Source organism: Microcebus murinus, chromosome 22 (assembly GCF_040939455.1).
Source record: "Microcebus murinus isolate Inina chromosome 22, M.murinus_Inina_mat1.0, whole genome shotgun sequence".
Lineage (NCBI taxonomy): Eukaryota > Metazoa > Chordata > Mammalia > Primates > Cheirogaleidae > Microcebus > Microcebus murinus.
The window spans coordinates 7,925,569-7,946,534 of NC_134125.1; the positions used below are offsets into that span (position 1 = coordinate 7,925,569).

Below are 20,966 nucleotides of genomic sequence, written 5' to 3' on the forward strand. Positions count from 1 at the left end.
AAGCCTAAAAGTAACCATCAAAATGTATAAAACACCTTGATTCTACTCTATTCAACAAGCCCTGGAAAGGGGGGGGGGGAACGACATAGAAATGACAATTACACTTCTGTCCTCTTGGGGCTTACAATCTAATTGAGAGAAATGTACTTATAAAAAACTTTATTTTTATCAAACTGACTTTAAGAAGAACCAGAGGCTGGGTGCACTGGCTCACGCCTGTAATCCTAGGCACTTTGGGAGACTGAAGGACTGCTTGAGTCCAGGAGGCTGGACAACAGTGAGACTATGGGCAACAGTGAGACTATGTCTCTACAAAAAAATTAAATTTTTTTTTTTTTTTTTTGAGACAGAGTCTCACTCTGTTGCCCAGGCTAGAATGCCATGGTATCAGCCTAGCTCACAGCAACCTCAAACTCCCGGGCTCAAGTGATCCTCCTGCCTCAGCCTCCCAAGTAGCTGGGACTACAGGAGCATGCCACCATGCCTGGCTACTTTTTCTATCTTTAGTAGGGATGGGGTCTCACTCTTGCTCAGGCTGGTCTTGAACTCCTGACTTCAAGGGATCCTCCCACCTTGGCATCCCAGAATGCTAGGATGACAGCTGTGAGCCACCACGCCTGACCCTAATAGAACATTCTTAACTTTCAGTTTTACTGCCCCTATAGAAAACAACCTTAATACTGAACTTGAGACAACTAGGAATACCATATTGAAAATAATAAGGCACGGTGTGGTGAAACTTATACTTTCAAAGAAGAAAAACAGAATAAAAAAAATAATCCTTCACAGCAACTGTAGAACTTAAAAAAAAAAAAAGGTTTGAGCATAAATAAAGATGTAAATAGGAAAAAAAAAAAAGAAAAAAAGAGTTTAAAAATGTTTTAAAATAAATATTTATATGCAGGGTAAATGGCAAAATTAAAAGCCCAAACACCCTTTCAAGTTAGAACAGTAAACAGCAATAGAAATAGGTGGTGAGTGATAACTCATAAAACATCTTACCTCTAATTGTAAGGCATCTATTTTCTCTTCCTGGCAGGTGTCACCCTCACATTCATACTGTACTATTTTTCCATCTGTTTTACTTGCAACCAGTCGATGGACATAATTATCTGAAGAAAAGAATGAGTCAATGAAAGCATGCTTCTTCAGAAGGAAAAGGGTCTCCATATGCTTTTAATTCTGACAAAATTTTTGTTTTTACAGATCTAAATTTTTTTTAACAGATCTAAATTAAATGCCTTGCAATCTTGCTTTAAAAGTGGGTCAAATCATTCAACTTTTAAAGGGGAAGGAGAGGACAAGAGTGGAAGTATTAACCGTTTCTTTATAAAATGTGTGGTTCAGGCCAATTCTAGGAAATGGTGCCCTTGGGCACTTGTGAGAATCTGAGTTTGTCAAGACTATCAGGAAGATGACATTTCAAGCAGTGAGGGAAAGTGGTGAGGTTGCGAAGGAAGTTTCTACACAGAATGAATCCAAATTAGAAAACGAGAGCAGTGTTCACCTCCAGCATAGTCCCAGACCCGATGGTTGGTGAGCTGCATGGCGTAGGTGTGCTGCGTTTCCTCAAAGTGCTTATAAGCATGTCGACTTACGTATCGTCCACAGCCTATGTGGCCGCATATTAAACAAATCCAAAGGTTCTGTCAGAAGGAGGTAAGATCTTAATTAGTTAAATAAAAATACAGGACCTGGACCTCTCGGGGTGGAAAGGGGCTTGGTATAGAATGAGATTTATAGTTTTTTTACAAGAGTTTTGAATAAATATACATTTTAAACCCAAAAATCGTCTGGGTGGGGTGGCTCATGCCTGTAATCCTAGCACTTTGGGAGACCGAGGTAGGAGGATCACTTGAGCCCAGGAGTCTGAGGTTGAAATGAGCTATGATCGACCACTGGACTACAACCTGGGCAACAGAGCAAGACCAAGTCTCAAAGGATGCCTTTATGGGTCACTCGTTTTCTTGCTCTAATTTCTAAATAGCTCTATGTAAATAGCAAGAAAAAGACTCACAATTTATCAGTAAACATCTAAGCTTTTTAAAAGAACAAAGAATAAAAGCATAAGGTATTTATTTTGCTTAGGAGTAACAAAATTTGTGTATTCATATGTCTTAACTGACCTTAGACAAGGGGAAAAAAATCAGCCTCAAAAGAATTTAAAGGTAAAAAATTTAAGCAGAAGAAAACACCAGACAATTAAAGCTACGTTCATTATTCTTTTCCATCACCCATTACTTACTTCCTGAACACCACACTCAAAACACTTATTTTCTTCTACTGGCTCTGGTGTTTGACAGTACCGGCAAACGGGACACCTATATCCAGGACACCAAAAGACAATGGTGCAGGTTAAATATAAAAGACAGTTGTTACAGAACCCAAAAGTCAAAACTGGATTTTATATCCTCCCTAATTGCTATTTTTAAATTTATCATAACTAAAGATATCACTTAAAAGATATAAACATTTGGGGGGCTATTCTCAAAACAAAATGAAAATACACAAAATCTAGATAAAGCAAAACAATGGGAGAAATTGTGATCTGCCTCATATCCTTTTCCACTCTTCTGTCTAAAGCTCAGATGATCTTTGCCATCCTACACGTTTTGAAAAAAAAAAAGAAAAAAACTTAAATGATCAAAGAGCTGAATATTTGCAGGTTAGAATTAGGACTTGATTTCATGTCTGGTTATCTATAATGTATTTTACTCAAAACAATCTACCTTATCTCCATTTCCCAAAGATTTAGATCATTGAAAATGTACCCTGTCCTTTCTAGGTTTCTCCTCAGAGTTGGATCTAAAATATATAGTACATTTTACCAAATTAACAACAACAAAAAAGGTGTTAATGTGCTTCCTGCAAGGCACATGACATTTCACCATACGATGAACATAATGCAGAAGATACCAAAGCTCTACCAAGTATTCAAGTTTCGATTTACAAATAGCCAATAAAAATGACACTGAAAAAAATCCATTAACCCTTTTATTATACTCCAAAGTAAAGATAAGTCAGTCATGAATGTTTTTGTCAGATGGGCAAATATGACACAAAGTAGGTTATAGTTGAGGCTAACTGAATTGGCACCAAGATGAATAAATGCTCAAGATATAATTAGTATCAGTCTGCTACCCAACTGAGTAAATGAAACCAAGAAAAGGAAATAAGCAGGAAGAACACTAAGTTCTTGTCACAGGTGAGGAGGCTCTATTTGTGTTTCCTAAGAGAAAGCTAAAGGATCCAATCTGCCTTTTTCTTTAGTATCAAAGAAGACACGTTGCATGCAGTGGCTCACGCCTGTAATCCTAGCACTCTGGGAGGCCAAGGCAGGCGGACTGCTTTAAGTCAGGAGTTCGAAACCAGCTGAACAAGATCGAGACCCCGTCTCTACAATAAATAGAAAGAAATTAATTGGCCAGCTAAAAAAATTAGCTGGGCATGGTTGTGCATGCCTGTAGTCCCAGCTACTCAGGAGGCTGAGGCAGAAGGATTGCTTGAGCCCAGGAGTTTGAGGTTGCTGTGAGCTAGGCTGATGCCACGGGCACTCTAGCCCAGGCAACAGAGTGAGACTCTGAAAAAAAAAAAAAAAAAAAAAAAGAAAGACAGAAGATAATCTTGAAGAAATAACAGAAATGCTATCTAGTAAGTGGAAAGCAGTCTTGTCAGAGGCAGAAACGCTTTGTGTCATCCCTTCTGTTTGTGTGGTGGCTATGGCAGCAGGTGGGTAAGAAAACAACAAACTAATCCTGCAATCTAATTCTCTACATTGTGCCAGAATGATCTTTCTGAAATGTAAATCTGATCCTGAGAATAAAAAAGGGAAAAAGAATATAAAAATAAACTTATATGTACTATATTCAATTAGCACTCATCTTATCTGTCTACAAAAAATAATTAGTAGTTTATTAAATCCTTCCAAAAAATTTTTGAGTTTTGATGTTATTTTCCTGATGAGATCTTTGGAAAACCTTCCCAGAATGGCCTTCCCTGACATCTCCACATGTAAAAAAACCTGGTACCAACACTGCCTCCTGCAGCAGCCCTTCCTGAGCATCTCTGCTGGGGACCCCGTCTCTCTCACCTGCAGTCTCTACCACGAATCAAAGGGATTTAGACACTCCTGTAGACTGAACTTTGAACTTCCCTGGAGAGGACCTGGGTTTGTTTCCTCTCCTTCAGTGCCTTGCATTGTACCGTGAACATACGGAGGCTCTAAACCCACTGGCTAAGTGAACTGCATGCTTTTGAAGGCGAGTGCCATGCCTTACACCCCATGTGACAGGTTGAATTCTAGTCCTAGTCTCACATTCTCTGGCCATGACACTCTAAGCATGCTAATTCTCACCTCTGGGCCTCAGTTTCCTCGTCCATAAAATAAGGTTGGACAAGATGGTCTCTGAGGAAATTTCCAACTTAAAATGTTGTGGTTCTATGACAGTTAATGTATACTGCAAGTAAAATTGGAGTGGGGGGGGATAAACAAGTGCCCAGAACTCAAACAGTACAGCAGATGGACCTGAGCTACAGATGAACTTTATGGAGTACACCCATTTCAGTGTGGCTTTATTCAAGGTAACTGGACAATTCTTTGAAAAATTCCCAAATGATACCCCAGAATTGACTAAGGACTCTATGGAATTGCAGCAAGATTCTTGTCTTGCTAAATAAGCCACAGAAACTCAGTTTATCTGCTCACCAACATTTACTAAGCCCCTACTGTGCACCAGGTATCCCGCCAGGTGTAAGGGGCACAGCACTGAGCCACCCACGCAAGGTTCCTGCTCTGTGAAAGCTGGTGTTCTTCGTCTAGCCAAGAGGGCATGTGTAGGGGGAGAATAGAGATTCATGTGGACTTTCAGCCCTCCTAACCTCTGGGCTTTGGAATGTGATCTTCCCCTTCCTGTGCACACACCTCCCCCCACCCCATTCCCCACACTGCCTGGCTTGTGTTTTTTTTTTTTTTTTTTTTTTGAGGCAGAGTCTTGCTTTGTTGCCTAGGCTAGAGTGAGTGCCATGGTGTCAGCCTAGCTCACAGCAACCTCAAACTCCTGGGCTCAAGCAATCCTTCTGCCTCAGCCTCCCAAGTAGTTGGGATAACAGGCATGCGCCACCATGCCTGGCTAATTTTTTCTATATATATGAGCTGGCTAATTAATTTCTTTTTATTTATAGTAGAGATGGGGTCTCGCTCTTGCTCAGGCTGGTTATGAACTCCTGACCTTGAGCAATCCACCCGCCTCGGCCTCCCAGAGAGCTAGGATTACAGGCGTGAGCCACCGCGCCTGGCCCTGGCTTGGTTTTTGGTTCTTGGTTCTGCCCTTTATCCAGCTACTTCCTACTTATCCTCCCTGAGACGCCACTTCTCAGGTGGGCCTGGCTGCATCACAATACTGCACGCTGCTCCTTTGGAATACTAGTTATAACTGTGATTTATTTATTTGTGTGATTATCAGATTCTCCGTCTTCCTCTCCATATTGGGAAACCCATGAAGCCAGCGCATAATGTATCTTTCTAGTTAAGTGCCACAGTGCAGTTTGTAAAGAAAGCAACCACTCCTGATTTAGGGGAAAAAAAATAAAAGGTATAGGCTCCACCTCAGTTCTTTGTGGCAATGTCACCTACAACTAAGGCCTCTGATGCACTGGGAATCAGGAGACTGTAGGGTAGGCCTCATACTTAGTCACTGCTATTACTACTGGCCACCAAGCCATCCACAGCTTAACAAAGATAAAACATTAGGTTGCTGTAGCCCTATTGATAAGAAAGCCAAAGTGAATGGCAGATACCAAGTGCAGGTGACAACTGAGATTACAGACCTAGATTTCATTTTAGCATAAGAGCCTCAAAGCTAAGCTTTGCTTTTGCTTTTTCCTTTTCCAGTTCTTGGAAGGAAAAAACAACTCATGCTGCTTTGGGGAATTCTGTAAGGATTCAGAATCAGCATACTGAAAAGGACCTGGTGAACCGTGAACCAAGGAAAGGGAAAGAGAAAAATGGAAGGCCCTTCCGTGTGACCTCTTATTATCATGGTGCCAGGTTTATAAAGTCAAATACTTGGAGTGGTTCATTTTTGGTGGTGGCTATTTTTAATTCTGGAACGGGTCAGAATGGGCTCTGAGACAGCGGAGGACGGCCCCTGCACTCACGTCGTGTCGTCCCAGCGCTGTAGACACTGGCTGTGGAAGCTGTGGTTGCATAAGGTGGTGAGAATGCCATTCACGGACTCATCCATGCGCTCCAGACATACCGTGCACTTGGGGAGCTCAGTCAGGTCCATCACTGGGAGGCTGGCACCCTACAAAAACACTGTGTATAAGCCTCACTCTTCATCCACCAGCAATAATTTTTTTTTCTTTTAACAATAGTTTTCCTGTTGCTTTTTGACTCTTGGCCAAGATGTTCTCAACATTATCGCTCTATGCAAATAATTTAAATTGGTAAGATTTTCATTTATTTATTCATTCATTCAGCAAATACTGATTGAGCACCTCCCATATTGCCAACACTGTGGTAGGTATTGGGAATACAGTGGAGAACAAAACAAAGATCTCTGTCCTCATGGAGCTGACATTCTAGGAAGGGAGACTGCTGCCAAAATCCTAACATACATACATACATACATACATTCATTCATTCATTCATTTATTTATTAAGAGAGTCTCACTCTCTTGCCTGGGCTAGAGTGCCGTGGCGTTAGCCTAGCTCACAGCAACCTCAAACTCCGAGGCTCAAGCAAACCTTCTGCCTCAGCTTCCCAAGTAGCTAGGACTACAGGCACATGCCACTGTGCTCAGCTAATATTTTCTATTTTTAGTTGTTTGGCTAATTTCTTTCTATTTATAGTAGAGACGGGGTCTCGCTCTTGCTCAGGCTGGTTTCGAACTCCTGACCTCAAGCAATCCGCCCACCTTGGCCTCCCAGAGTGCTAGGATTACAGCTACCATGCCTGGCCCTAACATTTAAATCCTAAATGTTACCAGACTCCTAGCTCTAGCTCAAAATGTCTATGACTATAATAGAACACACAGGAATAAAAGAAGCTGAATAGCAATGAACCTGAAGGATTTTTCCATAGCATAAATGATAACTTAACACTTTCTACTTAGTGATAATGGTATCAACAACACTGATTTTTATTTATTCTTTCACTTAACAGATACTTACTAAGTCCTGCTATGTGCACCAGACATTGTTCTAGCTGTGTAACAACGATAAGCAAAAACTGATTCAGTAAGTCCAAAAACCGGAAGGATGACTTGAACCCAGGAGTTTGAGACCAGCCTAGGCACCATACTGAGACCCTGTCTCTACAAAAAATTAAAAAATTAGCTGGGCGTGGTGGCATACACCTGTAGTCCCAGCTACTCAGGAGGCTAAGGCAGGAGGATCACTTCAGCCTGGGAATTTAAGGCTACAGTGAGCTGTGATCAGGCCACTACACTCTAGCCCAGGCAAAAGAGCCAGAATCTGTCTCAAAAAAAAAGGGAAAAATCAGGAAAAAACAAAAAACCAAAAACCAGTACAGGAAGCTATAACAGAATGTGAACCAGAGAGCATGACAGGTGGTCAGAAAAGGCATCCTTAAAAGAGCAATGTCTGACTTGAGCCCTTCCAGACAGAAAATGAGCAGGAACTACTTAGGTTAAACTGGGGAGGCACACACATAAGGACAAATTGAGAAAAAGCACATTAATCTACAGTCATGAAAAGTAGATAATCACAGGAAATCTCTCAAGAAGCCATGTTCATTTAGAGTTTTCTCTAAATCTCTAAAACTGAGGCCTCACGCAGCACCTGGCACCAAGGGAAGCCAAATTTTATCACATATCAAGTTTGATTTCACCTAATGATATAAAAATCTATTCAGAACTCATTTCCATCAAGCTGATCTCAAGGTAAAAATATCTTTTTTTTTTTTTTTTTTTTTTTTTGAGACAGAGTCTCGCTTTCTTGCCTAGGCTAGAGTGAGTGCCATGGCGTCAGCCTAGCTCACAGCAACCTCAAACTCCTGGGCTCAAGCAATCCTCCTGCCTCAGCCTCCCGAGTAGCTGGGACTACAGGCACGAGCCACCATGCCCGGCTGATTTTTATATTATATATATTAGTTGGCCAATTAATTTCTTTCTATTTTTATGGTAGAGACGGGGTCTCGCTCAGGCTGGTTTTGAACTCCTGACCTTGAGCAATCCGCCCGCCTCGGCCTCCCAAGAGCTAGGATTACAGGCGTGAGCCACAGCGCCCGGCCTAAGGTAAAAATATCTTTAGGTTTACTTTTTAAAAAAGGAAATCTTAAAAATATCACAGAGCTGGGTGTGGTGGCTCAAGCCTGTAATCCTAACACTTTAGGAGGCTAAGCCAGGAGGATCGCTTGAGCCCAGAAGTTCAAGGCTGCAGTGTTGCTGTAGCCCCAGCAAAAGAGCGAGACTCTTTCTCAAAAAAAAAAAAAAAAAAAGAAAGAAAAGAAAAAGAAACAAATCACAGAGCTAAATCTGCTACTTTATGAAGTGATTCAAGTGAGCACATGTAGGAAAGGTTCCCATAGAGGGCAGCAGATTGGAGCAATTAGATGTTGCTATCGAAACAGAATCAAGAATTAAGAAGATGATTAAGGATAATAGTTAAAATAAAAACTTTTCTTTTTGGCTCTAGGCAATGCTTCATTGATCTTAAATAGATGAGCACTCAATGTCAACAATGTAGATAATATATATTTTTTTAAAAAACATTTTTTTGCAATTTAAAAATGATATAAAATTCACATAATATAAAATTCTCCATTTTAAAGTATATAATTCAGTGGCTTTTAGTATATCGACAAAATTGTACAATCATTACCCCTATCTAATTCTAGAACATTTCTATCACCTCCAAAAGAAACCCTGTACCTGTTAGCAGTCCTTCATCTCTTCCCCCAGCCCCTGACAACCACTAATCCACTTTCTGTCTCTATGGACTGGCCTATACTGGGCATTTCCACAGATATCTTCGCATGTATACCAATCTGATATATTAGCAATCAAATATAAGAATTATTCACACTTACATCTTCAGATTTCAGCACTTCAGCCCTTTCCACATAGACCAGCTGGCAAACATCATCTTCTATCGAGTTGAACTGGCGGCCATTGCATGCTATATAAAAACTATCTGCATCAGCCTATAGTACACCAATGGGGAAAAGGAAAAAATTAAGACAGATATCCTGACAATGTGGCTTTATATTCAAGATGCACGGTTTCATTTATTCTCCTCATCAGCTTTTAAATTTTATACTTAGGAGAGAAAGCAACTGCCAAAAAAGTAACATCTACCTAAGCAAGCTGGTCAGCTAATTGTACTCTGTGGGTCAATATCCTACATCTCTGCAGTGTTTCTTGGGCCACAAGAGAGATTTTGCTTGAATTGGCAGAAAGTACCAGAGTGCAATAAGCTGAAAGCTAGTAGAATTTTAATATTCAACCAGCAATGGTCAACATTTCCCTTAATAACAGTTTTTTCCCTCTAGTCATCACTTGAACAGCAGCTGAAAGTAAACACTCATTTCTGGAACCAAATCATAACAGATGAGTGTTATGAAAGAACTCCTTTGAAAAAATGTCAGCATCATTTATATTAGAAAAAAATAAAAGACCAGTAGAACTGGTATGGGATGAAATACTAACTCCTCTTCAATAAACCAAATAATAATAATACATGATAGATAAGGATCCCATCAGGAGGTGTGAAACCCCCATCTAGTGTCAAATACTTAGTCAAAGTCAAGAGGTCCCAGATGAACCAGCTGTTAAATGACTAACTAATAGTCTCATTCCCTTGCAGTGGAAAATGGATGGAGAAAGCCCTTGAGGTAAACAGCGCCCTTGAGGCAAAGCTGCAAAGGCACAAGTGTACGTGTGAATATGGACACAGGTAGATCAGAACTTCTAGTCTAGCCTTGATAGAAAGCAACAAAGAGATGATTCCAGTTTTTAAACTCAGCCAATTTTCTGAGACAGAGGGGAGGCCAAGGTTTGTCTGGCTTTCATTCTCCAGTGGGCATTAGCCCAAACATAGGCAGTTGTGCACTTTGGCCCTACCAACTTCGACAAGCTGCTTCCGGGGAGAATTCTGCAAAAGGAAATGCTGCACTGTCAACCTCCAGGAAGAGATGATTCGAAGCTGTACCAGGCAAAAATAGTCCTGCCTACCTACCCTCGTGGGGTTCTGCAGCTCACTGCCACCATAAGCTTCTCATCAGCTTTTCATTCCCCTCCAATGATGTAATTCAATTGTAGATTCTTGATTATTTATGCTTTCTTAATATGACCAAGTGAGCTAAGAAGCCGAGGAAGGACGATCAATTCTGAATGCAGTTTTATTTTAGTGGTGGGGGGAGAAGGCTGGCAGGGGAATGGCTTTCCTCAGGAGACAACAGTGCATTTTAACTTCAAAATGTTTAAAGCCAGTTGCTGGCTAGTAAGTCTGTCTCCTACTAAGAGACAACTTAAAATGGCTTTCCCCCTTCTTCAGGAGCAATGGCTTTTCCTTGAAATGCTTCTGGCTGAGTAAGCAGCACAGAGCGTAGGGATTCCGGCAACGAGGGAGCCGACTGCCTGCGAGTCAGGGCCTCGGCTCAGCTCCTCAGGGCCTCAAGCACCCCAGGAGCTGGATCCATAGCTCTGTCCATGCAAAGTGACCAGGCCTCCTCAGAAGAAGGGACGGATGTGTGACCAAACCCACGCAACACCAGAGAAATTATTCCTTTCTTGGGGGAGTAATTTATACCAAAGAAGTGTACTTTTCTGAAATGAGAACATCTATAAATAGTTGAGATTTCCCCATGTCAACACACTGGTCTCTTCATTAAAATCTCAGTACCAGAAAAGTAACTTCACTTGTGTGAGTATTTACTGAGCACCTAGTATATGCCAGGCACTACACCATGCACTAGAAAGAGTGTAGGGAACAAAATTCACATGGTTCCTATTCCAACTCACCATCAAAATACACAAAACAAAAGCCTAAAGCTAACTGCAAAGAACATACAAGAAACAACTCTTTAATATTTAAAATGTTTGCATTGTATGGAACCAAAACTTTAAATAAACCCAGCGTTTTCTTTTTCCTACTCCTTTGTTTTTATTGTTCTCTCCTGAGGATGAACTCAGAAAAGATAAATTATTATGACCAAGGTTACTTCACTGTCACAGTGATCACCTATAGTGCTGAGTATGCATTTTTACTTCTCAAAAGAGGGGTCTCCAGGGCTGTCCTAACTAAGCATTCAAGTGAAAATAAGTCAACACACTCCACTGAGAGGTTGTCTGTCCTTTTTTGTCCCCAAGATTAAAAACATAAAACCCCTTCCCATTTTCATGTGTCCTGAAGAACCATAAATCCTTTACCCAAAGACAAAGTTTCCTAAGCGTCACACTACATGTCTGTAACCACCTCTCTTTTTAAGACCTCCAATATAAAGCTAAGGCCAATAGAAATTCAAGAGATTATAAAAGACACAGAGAAGGCTTATGAATTCCTATTTAAAAACTTCTGGTGAGAAAAAGAAAGGAATAAGACTGTAGTTAGCGGCCTAGGCTATGGAGTCAGGCTGCCAAGGTTTGAATCCTAACTCTGACACTTATTAGCTGTCTTAACTTTGGGCAAGTGACATATCTGTGCCTGTTTCCTCGACTGTAAAATACAAAGCAACATCACCTACCTCATGGTATTGTTGAGAGGATTCAAGGAGATAATGCATGAAAAGCACCTGGCACGGGCTCTGGTCTCTAGTAAGTGCTCAACAGCTGGTAGCTACCAAGTCTATTGTTCTCCTTGGAGTCTATATTAATTTACCAACTTCAAGTCTTACACCAAGAGAGTATTATTAGGTCTTAGAAAATCCTTGATAGGAGGATTAGGATCGGACCCCAAGATCCAGAGTTAGCAACAATACAACTCATGATACCGAAGTCAAAGGCTCTATCCCCGTAGGGAAGAACATGGAGCAAGCGGTTTCATAGTCTCAGAAAACATCTGTCAACTTGAGCAACCTGCACTTGGTCAAAAGACAGAAGTGGAAAGGATAGTGCAGATGTACAATGAAAATCCACTAACAGAAAATATCCACAGTAGTATCTGCACATTATGAAGGGTGGCACTTGTGCTAGACTTTAGCTCAGTATGTTCTCAAATATTTTTTCCCAATCTAGTCCTACAACTTTTCCTTTGAGTTAGTTATCACTCTTAATTAAGTAGAAACTATAACTAAAATATTGTTGTTACAGAATGTCTTGCAAACAGTGACTGCTTGCCTTCCCCATGGTTTCATCCCATTCCTCCTAGAAGGGGAATACGTCCTAGGGATGATTACAAGTGAGGGCACAACCCTGCCTTGGTCATTTGTAACCCTGGGCAAATTATTCATCTCTCTGCAGTCAGTTTCCTCATCTGTGAAACAGGGGTAAGAGTAGTATGTGTCTACATCAAAAGGCCATAGATGGTGAGGTCTAAATGAGATAAAGCATGTTGAGCACTCAGCATAGTGAGGGGTATAGAAGAAGCCACCAATAAAGGTTCCACATTATTGTCATCATCCTTATTATTACATGTGCTACCAGATTTAAATGGTTTAAGGCATGACTTTCCCATGATTTGCAAAGCTCCTCATTGACCTTGGAATGCTTACTGACAGTCAGTGAAAGGAGTTAAGTGCTATTTTGTTCTTGATGTCAACTTGTAAAGTCTAAGTCTACAGGATAATCAAAACCCATGTTTTTATACATCTCCCTCAGTAGTGGAGTACTTTGTAAAGGTTAAAGAAGCCGTGTACCTTCTTGTACACAGAACTCCACACTAAAGGTTCTCTTTCTGGGGCCCATGGAGCAGGTACACATATAATTCAACTCTCATTTCTCTTAATTTCCTCCACATGGCCACTGAATGGCTGCCACTGCCATCACCTCTGGACTTCTGTACCAGGAAGGGAGAGATGGCAAGTGGACTTTGTGTTATGGGCTCCGTTTCATCCACAAACCTTGGTGACCAGTCAGAGACCAGGCACATAATCCATAATCCAGGCACGCACATTTCTTTCACAAACAGCGAATTAGAACTGTTTATCTAGGGCATGTTCAAGAAGGCTATCGATAAGGTAGAGAAGTGAACTTTTGACAAAGCTGCATTGCAAAACCTAACATGATTTCAATGTATAAACACAACAGGCTATTTTTTAAAAAAACCAAAAAACTTGAATGAAATATAAGGATAGGGTAGCTCTTTAATAATCTAGATAATACCTAAAGCTTACCTTATTTTTCTATTCATATAAAACATGCATACTCCTAAAAGTATAAATGGTGTTGCACACTCCTGAGTATGCAAAACCAAAGAAACTTTCCAGTACCTTTAGAACTGAGGTGCATGGAAAGTACTACTCAATGCAATTTAAGTGAAATGTGGTGGATAGCAAAACCTTCCTACATCGAAAAATAACTGTTATAATGCACAAGCTCTTTTAAAAACTAAAAATATCACCATTCTCTTAGTGTTTCTCTCTCTTTAATGCAGTAATTTCCGAAAAGAACTCTAAAGTATCTTTAATAATACTTCAAGGAATGTCACAAAATCCTTCACCAAAAATTTTTTTAAATATAATGGTTATCTTTCAAAATGTACCAGAGAGCACCTTTCAAGAAAAAAGAGAATGAAAGTAGGGATAATGGCAAATAATAAGATGGTGTCAACTCCAAACTGCTTTTCTGGAATAGTTACTACCGGATAAAGAAACAAATGAAACCCTAGATTTCATACCCAATCTTATCTAGAAAAAATCATGGGCATGAAGGAACAATTTTATTTCTGGTAATGAATTTAGAAATATATCTAGAATTACAATACCCTAGAAGAGATATATGTCAAGAACTGTAAGCGTAAAATGTTGTAAATCACACACAGCTAATATCATACAGTTTCAAAAACAATTTCTGTGGCAAAGAGATTTTTAATATCTTAACTTTTACCTGTGCACTAAACTTTATCAGCACCATATATTGATTTGGAGTAGAGTCTCTGATGATTTTCATTTGTTCAATTACTTCATTAAATGGGGCGACAAACTTCATAAGGTCATGACTGGTCATTGTAGCAGGGACTGTGAGAATACACAGCATGGCACTGCGCCTCACATCTTCTTTTAAGGAGGTCATCTTACTAATAAGACAATAATTAGACTGTCTTGAATAGATGAGGTATGGTTAGTTCAAACAACACTAATTAGACAACTTTTATGTCCAAGAAAATAGGAGAAAAAATTAAAACTTGTACTATTCCACAAATCAATTTAAACAATGCAGAATCTCTTAAATTATCTCTGCAGTGGAGTTTAAGACAAGCTTGAAAATATTCTACATTATACTCCCCACCAACATTTTTAATCTTCAGTTAAAAATAAACCCTTTTGGGGTTTTTTGTTGTTGTTGTTGTTTTTGAGACAGAGTCTCACTCTTAGCCTGGGGTAGAGTACCATGGTGTCAGCCTAGCTCACAGCAACCTCAAATCCTGGGCTCAAGCAATCCTGCTGCCTCAGCCTCCCAAGTAGCTGAGACTACAGGCATATGCCACCATGCCCGGCTCATTTTTTTCTCTATATATATTTTTTAGTTGGCCAATTAATTTCTTTCTATTTATAGTAGAGACGGGGTCTTGCTCTTGCTCAGGCTGGAAAAATAAACCCTTTTGTTAGGGTTATAAATCTGCATTAGGCAGATCTGCAGTTTGTGTTTTATTCTCATTAGTGTTTGAATAATAATCTGTCATTGGGTAACAACTTAGAAGCACAACTGTAGCTACAGACTTTTTTCAAAGGGTCTGGAGAAAAAAGAGTTATAAGTATAAGAGAGAATCCTAAATCATGAGGCTATGACTGAAGATTACAGAAATGTTTTCGTGAGTTGGAACAGCTGGAATAGAGTGGGAAGAAAAACCTCCCACGATGCAATTTGCTTTTGAAATGCTGCAAACTCGCTTGACAGCTATGATTCGAAAGGACTACCTACTTGTTGTTTTCCCAGTAGGGACCTGGCAGAGTTAGGACAAGGACAGCCTTTAAGATATCAACTACCAATCATCCAAGGAGCTAATGGTCGAGCTTGTGGATGATCAAATGCTTCCTTTTTTTTTTGGGCCTCTAGCAAGCTGTTTCAACCACAGAAAAGGGTGAAAATAAGTGATAAAATTGTAATTACTTAACTGATTTTTTACCAGCTTCTTTAGTAAAGATTTGATGGGCATGTGAGACTAAAATGATGGTGTGGATCATTTTCTTTCTATTTTTTTTTTTTACTGTACCTTCTTTCTTTCTTTCTTTCTTTCTTTTTTTTTGAGACAGAGTCTTGCTTTGTTGTCCAGGCTAGAGTGAGTGTCGTGGCATCAGCCTAGCTCACAGCAACCTCAAACTCCTGGGCTTAAGCAATCCTATTGCCTCAGCCTCCCGAGTAGCTGGGACTACAGGCATGTGCCACCATGCCTGGCTAAGTTTTTCTATATATATATCAGTTGGCTAATTAATTTCTTTCTATTTATAGTAGAGACAGGGTATCGCTCTTGCTCAGGCTGGTTTTGAACTCCTGACCTCGAGCAATCCGCCCACCTCGGCCTCCCAGAGTGCTAGGATTACAGGTGTGAGCCACTGCACCCGGCCTGTACCTTCTTTCAATTCCCCAGTCACCTTCCATATCTACCAACTAAGAGAATATCTTCCCAGGTATGTTCTTAAGTGTATCTATACAAGTTTCTTTTATAAGGAAAAGCTTTGACCCAAACCATAGGATTAACCAAATGTAAAACATCTAATTCTCTAATACACAATACATGAAAGTACTATCTTTTTGAAGTTGAAAACATCCACTTCCTTTCAGGGCAAGAGAGTTTAACGCAAAAAATAGACCAACCCAAAAGGAAAAAGGTTTTTCTTACTTTGTCTTGTATAGATGCATAATACCATGAACTATTTCAACTGACGGATTTCCACTGAAGAACGAGATCTGGTCTGGAAGCTGTTTGGATGGAGAATCGGGAGCAGCATTTATGCATTCTTTACTTTGATCTTTACTTCTCTGTGCAGTGGGGGATGCTTCTGCAGATTTCCTTTCTTCCACTGCAGCTTGTGGTTCATCTTTCACAAATCAAAAATTAGCAGATTATAAATGGATAGGGAGTATGCCAAAAGAGTCTAAACTAGATTAAAACTTCAAGTCAGAAGAATAAACTTTGACAGAGAAATTGTCATGTGCTGCATTAAGAACTGTATTTGTAGAACAACTTATTTATGGGAGCATCTCAACTTTAAAGCTCTCTTTAGATTTCAGTTTCTTAAGCAAAAAGAAAAGAAATAACAAAAATTTTAAAAAAGTAAAAAAAAATAATAATAATAAAAAAGAAAGCTCTCTTTGCCCCATAAAAATCTCATTAACACCCTCAGAAACTCAAGGATGGCTCTTACATAGGGCACTACTATAATACAAGCAGGTGTCTTCCATCATGCAATCCTAAGTGGGACAAACATTCAAGACTTTTTTTTTTTTTTTTTTTTTGGGAGACAGAGTCTTGCTCTGTTGCCTGGGCTAGAGTGCCATGGCATCAGCCTAGCTCAAAGCAACCTCAAACTTCTGGGCTCAACCAATCTTACTGCCTCAGCCTCCCAAGTAGCTGGGACTACAGGTGCATGTCACCACACCCAGTTAATTTTTTTCTATTTTTAGTTGCCCGGCTAATTATTTTTCTATTTTTTAGCAGAGATGGGGTCTTGCTCTTGCTCAGGCTGGTCTTGAACTCCTGACCTCAAGCGATCCTCCTGCCTCAGCCTTCTAGAGTGCTAGGATTACAGGGGTGAGTCACCTCACCCAGCTCATTTAGGACTATAAAGTTTGAAAACCAAACCTACCAGTTCTGACTACCTCCATGCTGGAGATACGGCACTTACCACTTCCTCAGGTAAAATGAGCTGAGAGAAGCAGGAGGAAGCACAACATGCTTATCTGAACACACTCAGATCTGCTACTGAATTAGGTGGTAAGAAGCCCTCCTTCACCAAATAGAGTTGTCAACCCAGCTTGTTAGGATTGATTTAGAAAAAATATTTGGAGCCACTGAAATGTGCCTTAACAACCTCATGTAGAACACACAGGCTGTGAAAGATAAAAGTACACTAGAGGTCAAAATCATGGGCTCCTCAAACAATATGTATAAAACAGACAGCCAAGAACTCACATTACAAAAGAGCCCATGATTTTATTTTTATTTTATTATTTTACTTTTTGAGACAGAGTCTCGCTTTGTTGCCCAGGCTAGAGTGAGTGCCGTGGCGTCAGCCTAACTCACAGCAACCTCAAACTCCTGGGCTCAAGGGATCCTACTGCCTCAGCCTCCTGAGTTGCTCGGACTACAAGCATGCACCGCCATGCCCGGCTAATTTTTTCTATATATATATTAGTTGGCCAATTAATTTCTTTCTATTTATAGTAGAGATGGGGTCTCACTATTGCTCAGGCTGGTTTCGAACTCCTGACCTCAAGCAATCTGCCCGCCTCGGCCTCCCAGAGTGCTAGGATTACAGGCGTGAGCCACTGCACCCGGCCAAGCCCATGATTTTAGAAAGCATACCTGGGTTGGACTTCATGGTCTCAATGATCATATCTGTCATTTCTCGACGGCCAAGATGCTGATGGATAATTGTTGCTTTCTCCCCTGGTGACTTCCCTTCTAAACAGGCAACTGCTGAAGCTAGTGTCTTCTTTTTGATCTCCTCATCAGACATTTCCCCGGCTAAGGAACATATGAATGATTAATACCTGATGATAAAACAAACTCTTCTCCATTTTCAATGTATCCATCGATACGTTTCCCTTTTTCTCTCTGCTGCCTTCCCGCAAGATAGTAAGAAGCCTTTGCAGTACCCATCTCACTCACCTCTGGGACTCCTACAGTACCCAGTAAACAGTCAATAAGCAGCCAGTACAATAAACTCAGAAATGCAGGGCTGTTCTGGTGGAATCATGCACTTTAAAGTGAATCAACAAGAGTATAGCCTTAGAGAAGGTTCAACTGTGATTATGTCCAGATGAACTAAAATTTTATTAACATCTGATAAAGTGAAACCACGTTGAGCCCAAAATGAAGGTATCAAGTCCATTAATAAATAAAATTTCAAAAAACCTTCAGGGGTAGTCTTAAACATTCAGAGTTACTCTCAAGCCATGAAAATTTGTGATAAGTATCCTAAATCAATGAAACACATAAAAAGGGAAAAAGAATTTGGAGACTTGACTGAAATTGGAGACTTGACTGAAATATTCTTAACATAAACTCTGTCAGGGAAGGAACCACACCTGTTTTGCCCATCACTTATTCTCAGTACTAATATCACAGTGCCTAGCACACAGAAGGATGCTCTCTATATATGTACTGAACTAATGAATAAATGGACTCAGTGATTGATCCATGTAAATCTGTATGTGGCTAATGTCAATCTGACTTTCAAAACTCAGAAGTCATTTTTAGCTTTTGAAAGGTGCTCATAACCCATTAAATCATATTCAGTCTTTAATGTGCAGCTGCAAAGTTCATGTACTCAGGGAAATTTCCAGTGACACTATCCCTACCTGCCTCAGTCCTGCTCTCCGAACCGACAGATCTTCTTGTAGTAGTTTTCCAAACTGCTTCTCCTTTCCTTCACAGCACTTATTGCAGTTGTAATTCTGTTTATTCTGCACTTAATTCATGTCTCCCCCACTGAACTGCTGGTGCTATTAAAGCAGACACCACATCTGATTCTACATATAACAAAAACTCCAGCAGATAGAGAACATTAAGTAAATACTTCTTGAATGAATGTTATTATTCGGTAATTATTTGAGGACCAAGGAACAGAGTTATAGCTGCATTCCCCACTAAGGAACTGCGTAAAGAGCTCAGACTCATGTCCAGCTCCCTGAGTTAGAATCCCAGTTTTACCAATTACAGATCCTTGGGTAAATCATTTAATCACTAACCCTGTGTCACAATTTGTAAAAGGTGCGTACCACCCATCTATCTCACAGGATAGTTACAAATATAGTTAAAGAACACACGAGGTGTTTAGTACAGTGCTGGGCTATAGCAAGTGTCCAAATTTTAATTATTACTATTGTTATGGGGCACCTAAAGGGATGCTCTTCCAAAGAGGAACAATTACATTAACCCAGGGACTGTCAGCGTCACTGGGGACCCAGTGCTTGCCTTCACGGAGTCTAGAGGAAATCGAGTGAGATACACACACAACTCGACTCAAGCAGGGCGGAGAGCGAGACGCGCCAGGTAGAAACAACGCCCGTGGGAAGGCACAGGGAGGGTGGGACGCGGAAGGGCTTCCCAGAGATGACATCTGGAAAGGCCTCTCAAGGATGGATGGGAAGAGAGGGATCCCAACCACCTCTTTGCTTCTTCGTAAGGCAAAAGCCCTCGCCGCGGACTTTCCTTGGACCCGTACTTTGGGAGGGCGAGCCCCCCGGGCCCAGACCCGACCGCAGGGAAGGCGGCGAGGCCGCGGGACTCACCGGCGGCGCTGAAGCCGAAGCCGGCGGGGATGGGCGAGTGTTCCGCGAGCTCCAGTCGGATGACAACCAGTGACACACTCATAGGGCAAGCGCTGGCCGGCGCGGGCCCCGGCGGGCTCAGGCGAGGCTGGGAGGCAAGCCGAGAGGCTGAGCGGCCCGGGGCTGGCAGCGCCGCCACCGCCTCAGCGCCGCCGCCGCCTCAGCAGCAGCAGCAGCAGCACTTCACGCAGCTCTCAGAGCCACAACAACCTCTACTTCCGCCTCCCGGCCGCCGTCGCTGACCCGTGGGGTCACGCATGCGCGCACGAGCGCGCTCCGATTGGGCGGCGCGGCACGGAGGAGATCCTAAGGCCTTCTGGGTGGGATCTCGAAGAGGTCAGGAAGCAAGGACATCTTTGAAGTTGCTGTTGCTGGCGTCCCCTCCTTAGGCCTTCGGTGGGTTTTCGCCCAGGCCCTAGTTAACATCTGCCTCCCGGAGAGGCCTCGTCCTTAGGCCATCTCGGCTGGTGGCGTGGGGTCCCTGTCTCCGCCAGGTCTCGGAATTGTCCGAGGAACCTGTCCTGTGTGGAGCTTTTGTCTCTTTTATAGCGTTTAACCCCTCGCTCTAACCTTAGGAAGGGTTGCTTTATTTCAGCCCCACTCTACCGATAGATACGCTGAGGCTCAGCTTGGTGAAGTTGCATCTCAGGGCCCATGGGGATTGCAGACTCCATTGCAGGGTTTCTGACTCTATTAAGGTAGCGATGGGCTGGGTAAGAACACAGTGCTGGAGATAGATCTGGGTCAAGCCCCCCACGCATCACTTCACAGATGTTTACTGAGGCACTGCTGGGATGCGTGAGATACATTGGCGAATAACGTAAACACTGTTCTTGCCCCGTATTGCGGCGTGGACCTTCATCACCAGTTGTGCGATCTTGAGCTAGTCATTGCATAAAATTGGGATAATGTAATATCTTCATAGGGTTGTGAGGATGAAGTAAAATGAGTATAGAGAGAACATTAGCTTTTCTGAGGTTTAGCATTCTTCCCAGTATATCAGACTGACTTTAGCATACAGGTATTCCAGCCACAATCAGTGCATATATCGCATGTACGTGACAGGTTGCTATTCTAGGTGTATGTTATAATGATACATATGTAAGTACACATACGTAAGTATGTAGTACGTCCTGGATATGTGTAGGTATATTTACTATATGTGTATAACATGACCACATGATATATGGGTATACAGCGCTTGTGACTACCCTATGACATACGTTTCAGTGTATCTTGCCCTATTGACATTTTGGGTCCTGTTAATTCTTGGAGGGGACAGCGTCCTGAGCATTGTAGAATGCTTGGAAGCATCCCTGGTCTGACCCACTAGACCTTAGTAGCCCCTG

General features: G+C 41.4%; 2 protein-coding genes across 5 annotated transcripts in view; one reads left to right on the plus strand and one right to left on the minus strand.

Annotated features, from left to right (window-relative positions):
- The window catches only part of BRAP (BRCA1 associated protein), a 30,259-nt gene extending 10,403 nt beyond the window's left edge, over positions 1-19,856 (minus strand). For both annotated transcript variants that reach the window (XM_075996563.1, XM_075996564.1), the window contains exons 1-9: positions 19,579-19,856; positions 17,648-17,809; positions 15,962-16,160; positions 14,008-14,197; positions 9,054-9,167; positions 6,157-6,305; positions 2,246-2,321; positions 1,508-1,646; positions 1,003-1,112 (exon numbers count right to left, since the gene is read on the minus strand). In XM_075996563.1, coding sequence (XP_075852678.1) covers positions 1,003-1,112; positions 1,508-1,646; positions 2,246-2,321; positions 6,157-6,305; positions 9,054-9,167; positions 14,008-14,197; positions 15,962-16,160; positions 17,648-17,809; positions 19,579-19,660 — 1,221 coding nt within the window. In that variant the 5' untranslated portion in view covers positions 19,661-19,856. The remainder of the gene's footprint in view (positions 1-1,002; positions 1,113-1,507; positions 1,647-2,245; positions 2,322-6,156; positions 6,306-9,053; positions 9,168-14,007; positions 14,198-15,961; positions 16,161-17,647; positions 17,810-19,578) is intronic.
- Positions 19,857-19,884: 28 nt separating this feature from the next.
- The window catches only part of ACAD10 (acyl-CoA dehydrogenase family member 10), a 47,545-nt gene continuing 46,463 nt past the window's right edge, over positions 19,885-20,966 (plus strand). For all 3 annotated transcript variants that reach the window (XM_012778372.3, XM_020282927.2, XM_020282928.2), the window contains exon 1: positions 19,885-20,013. The gene's annotated coding sequence lies outside the window, so the exon portion shown is untranslated. The remainder of the gene's footprint in view (positions 20,014-20,966) is intronic.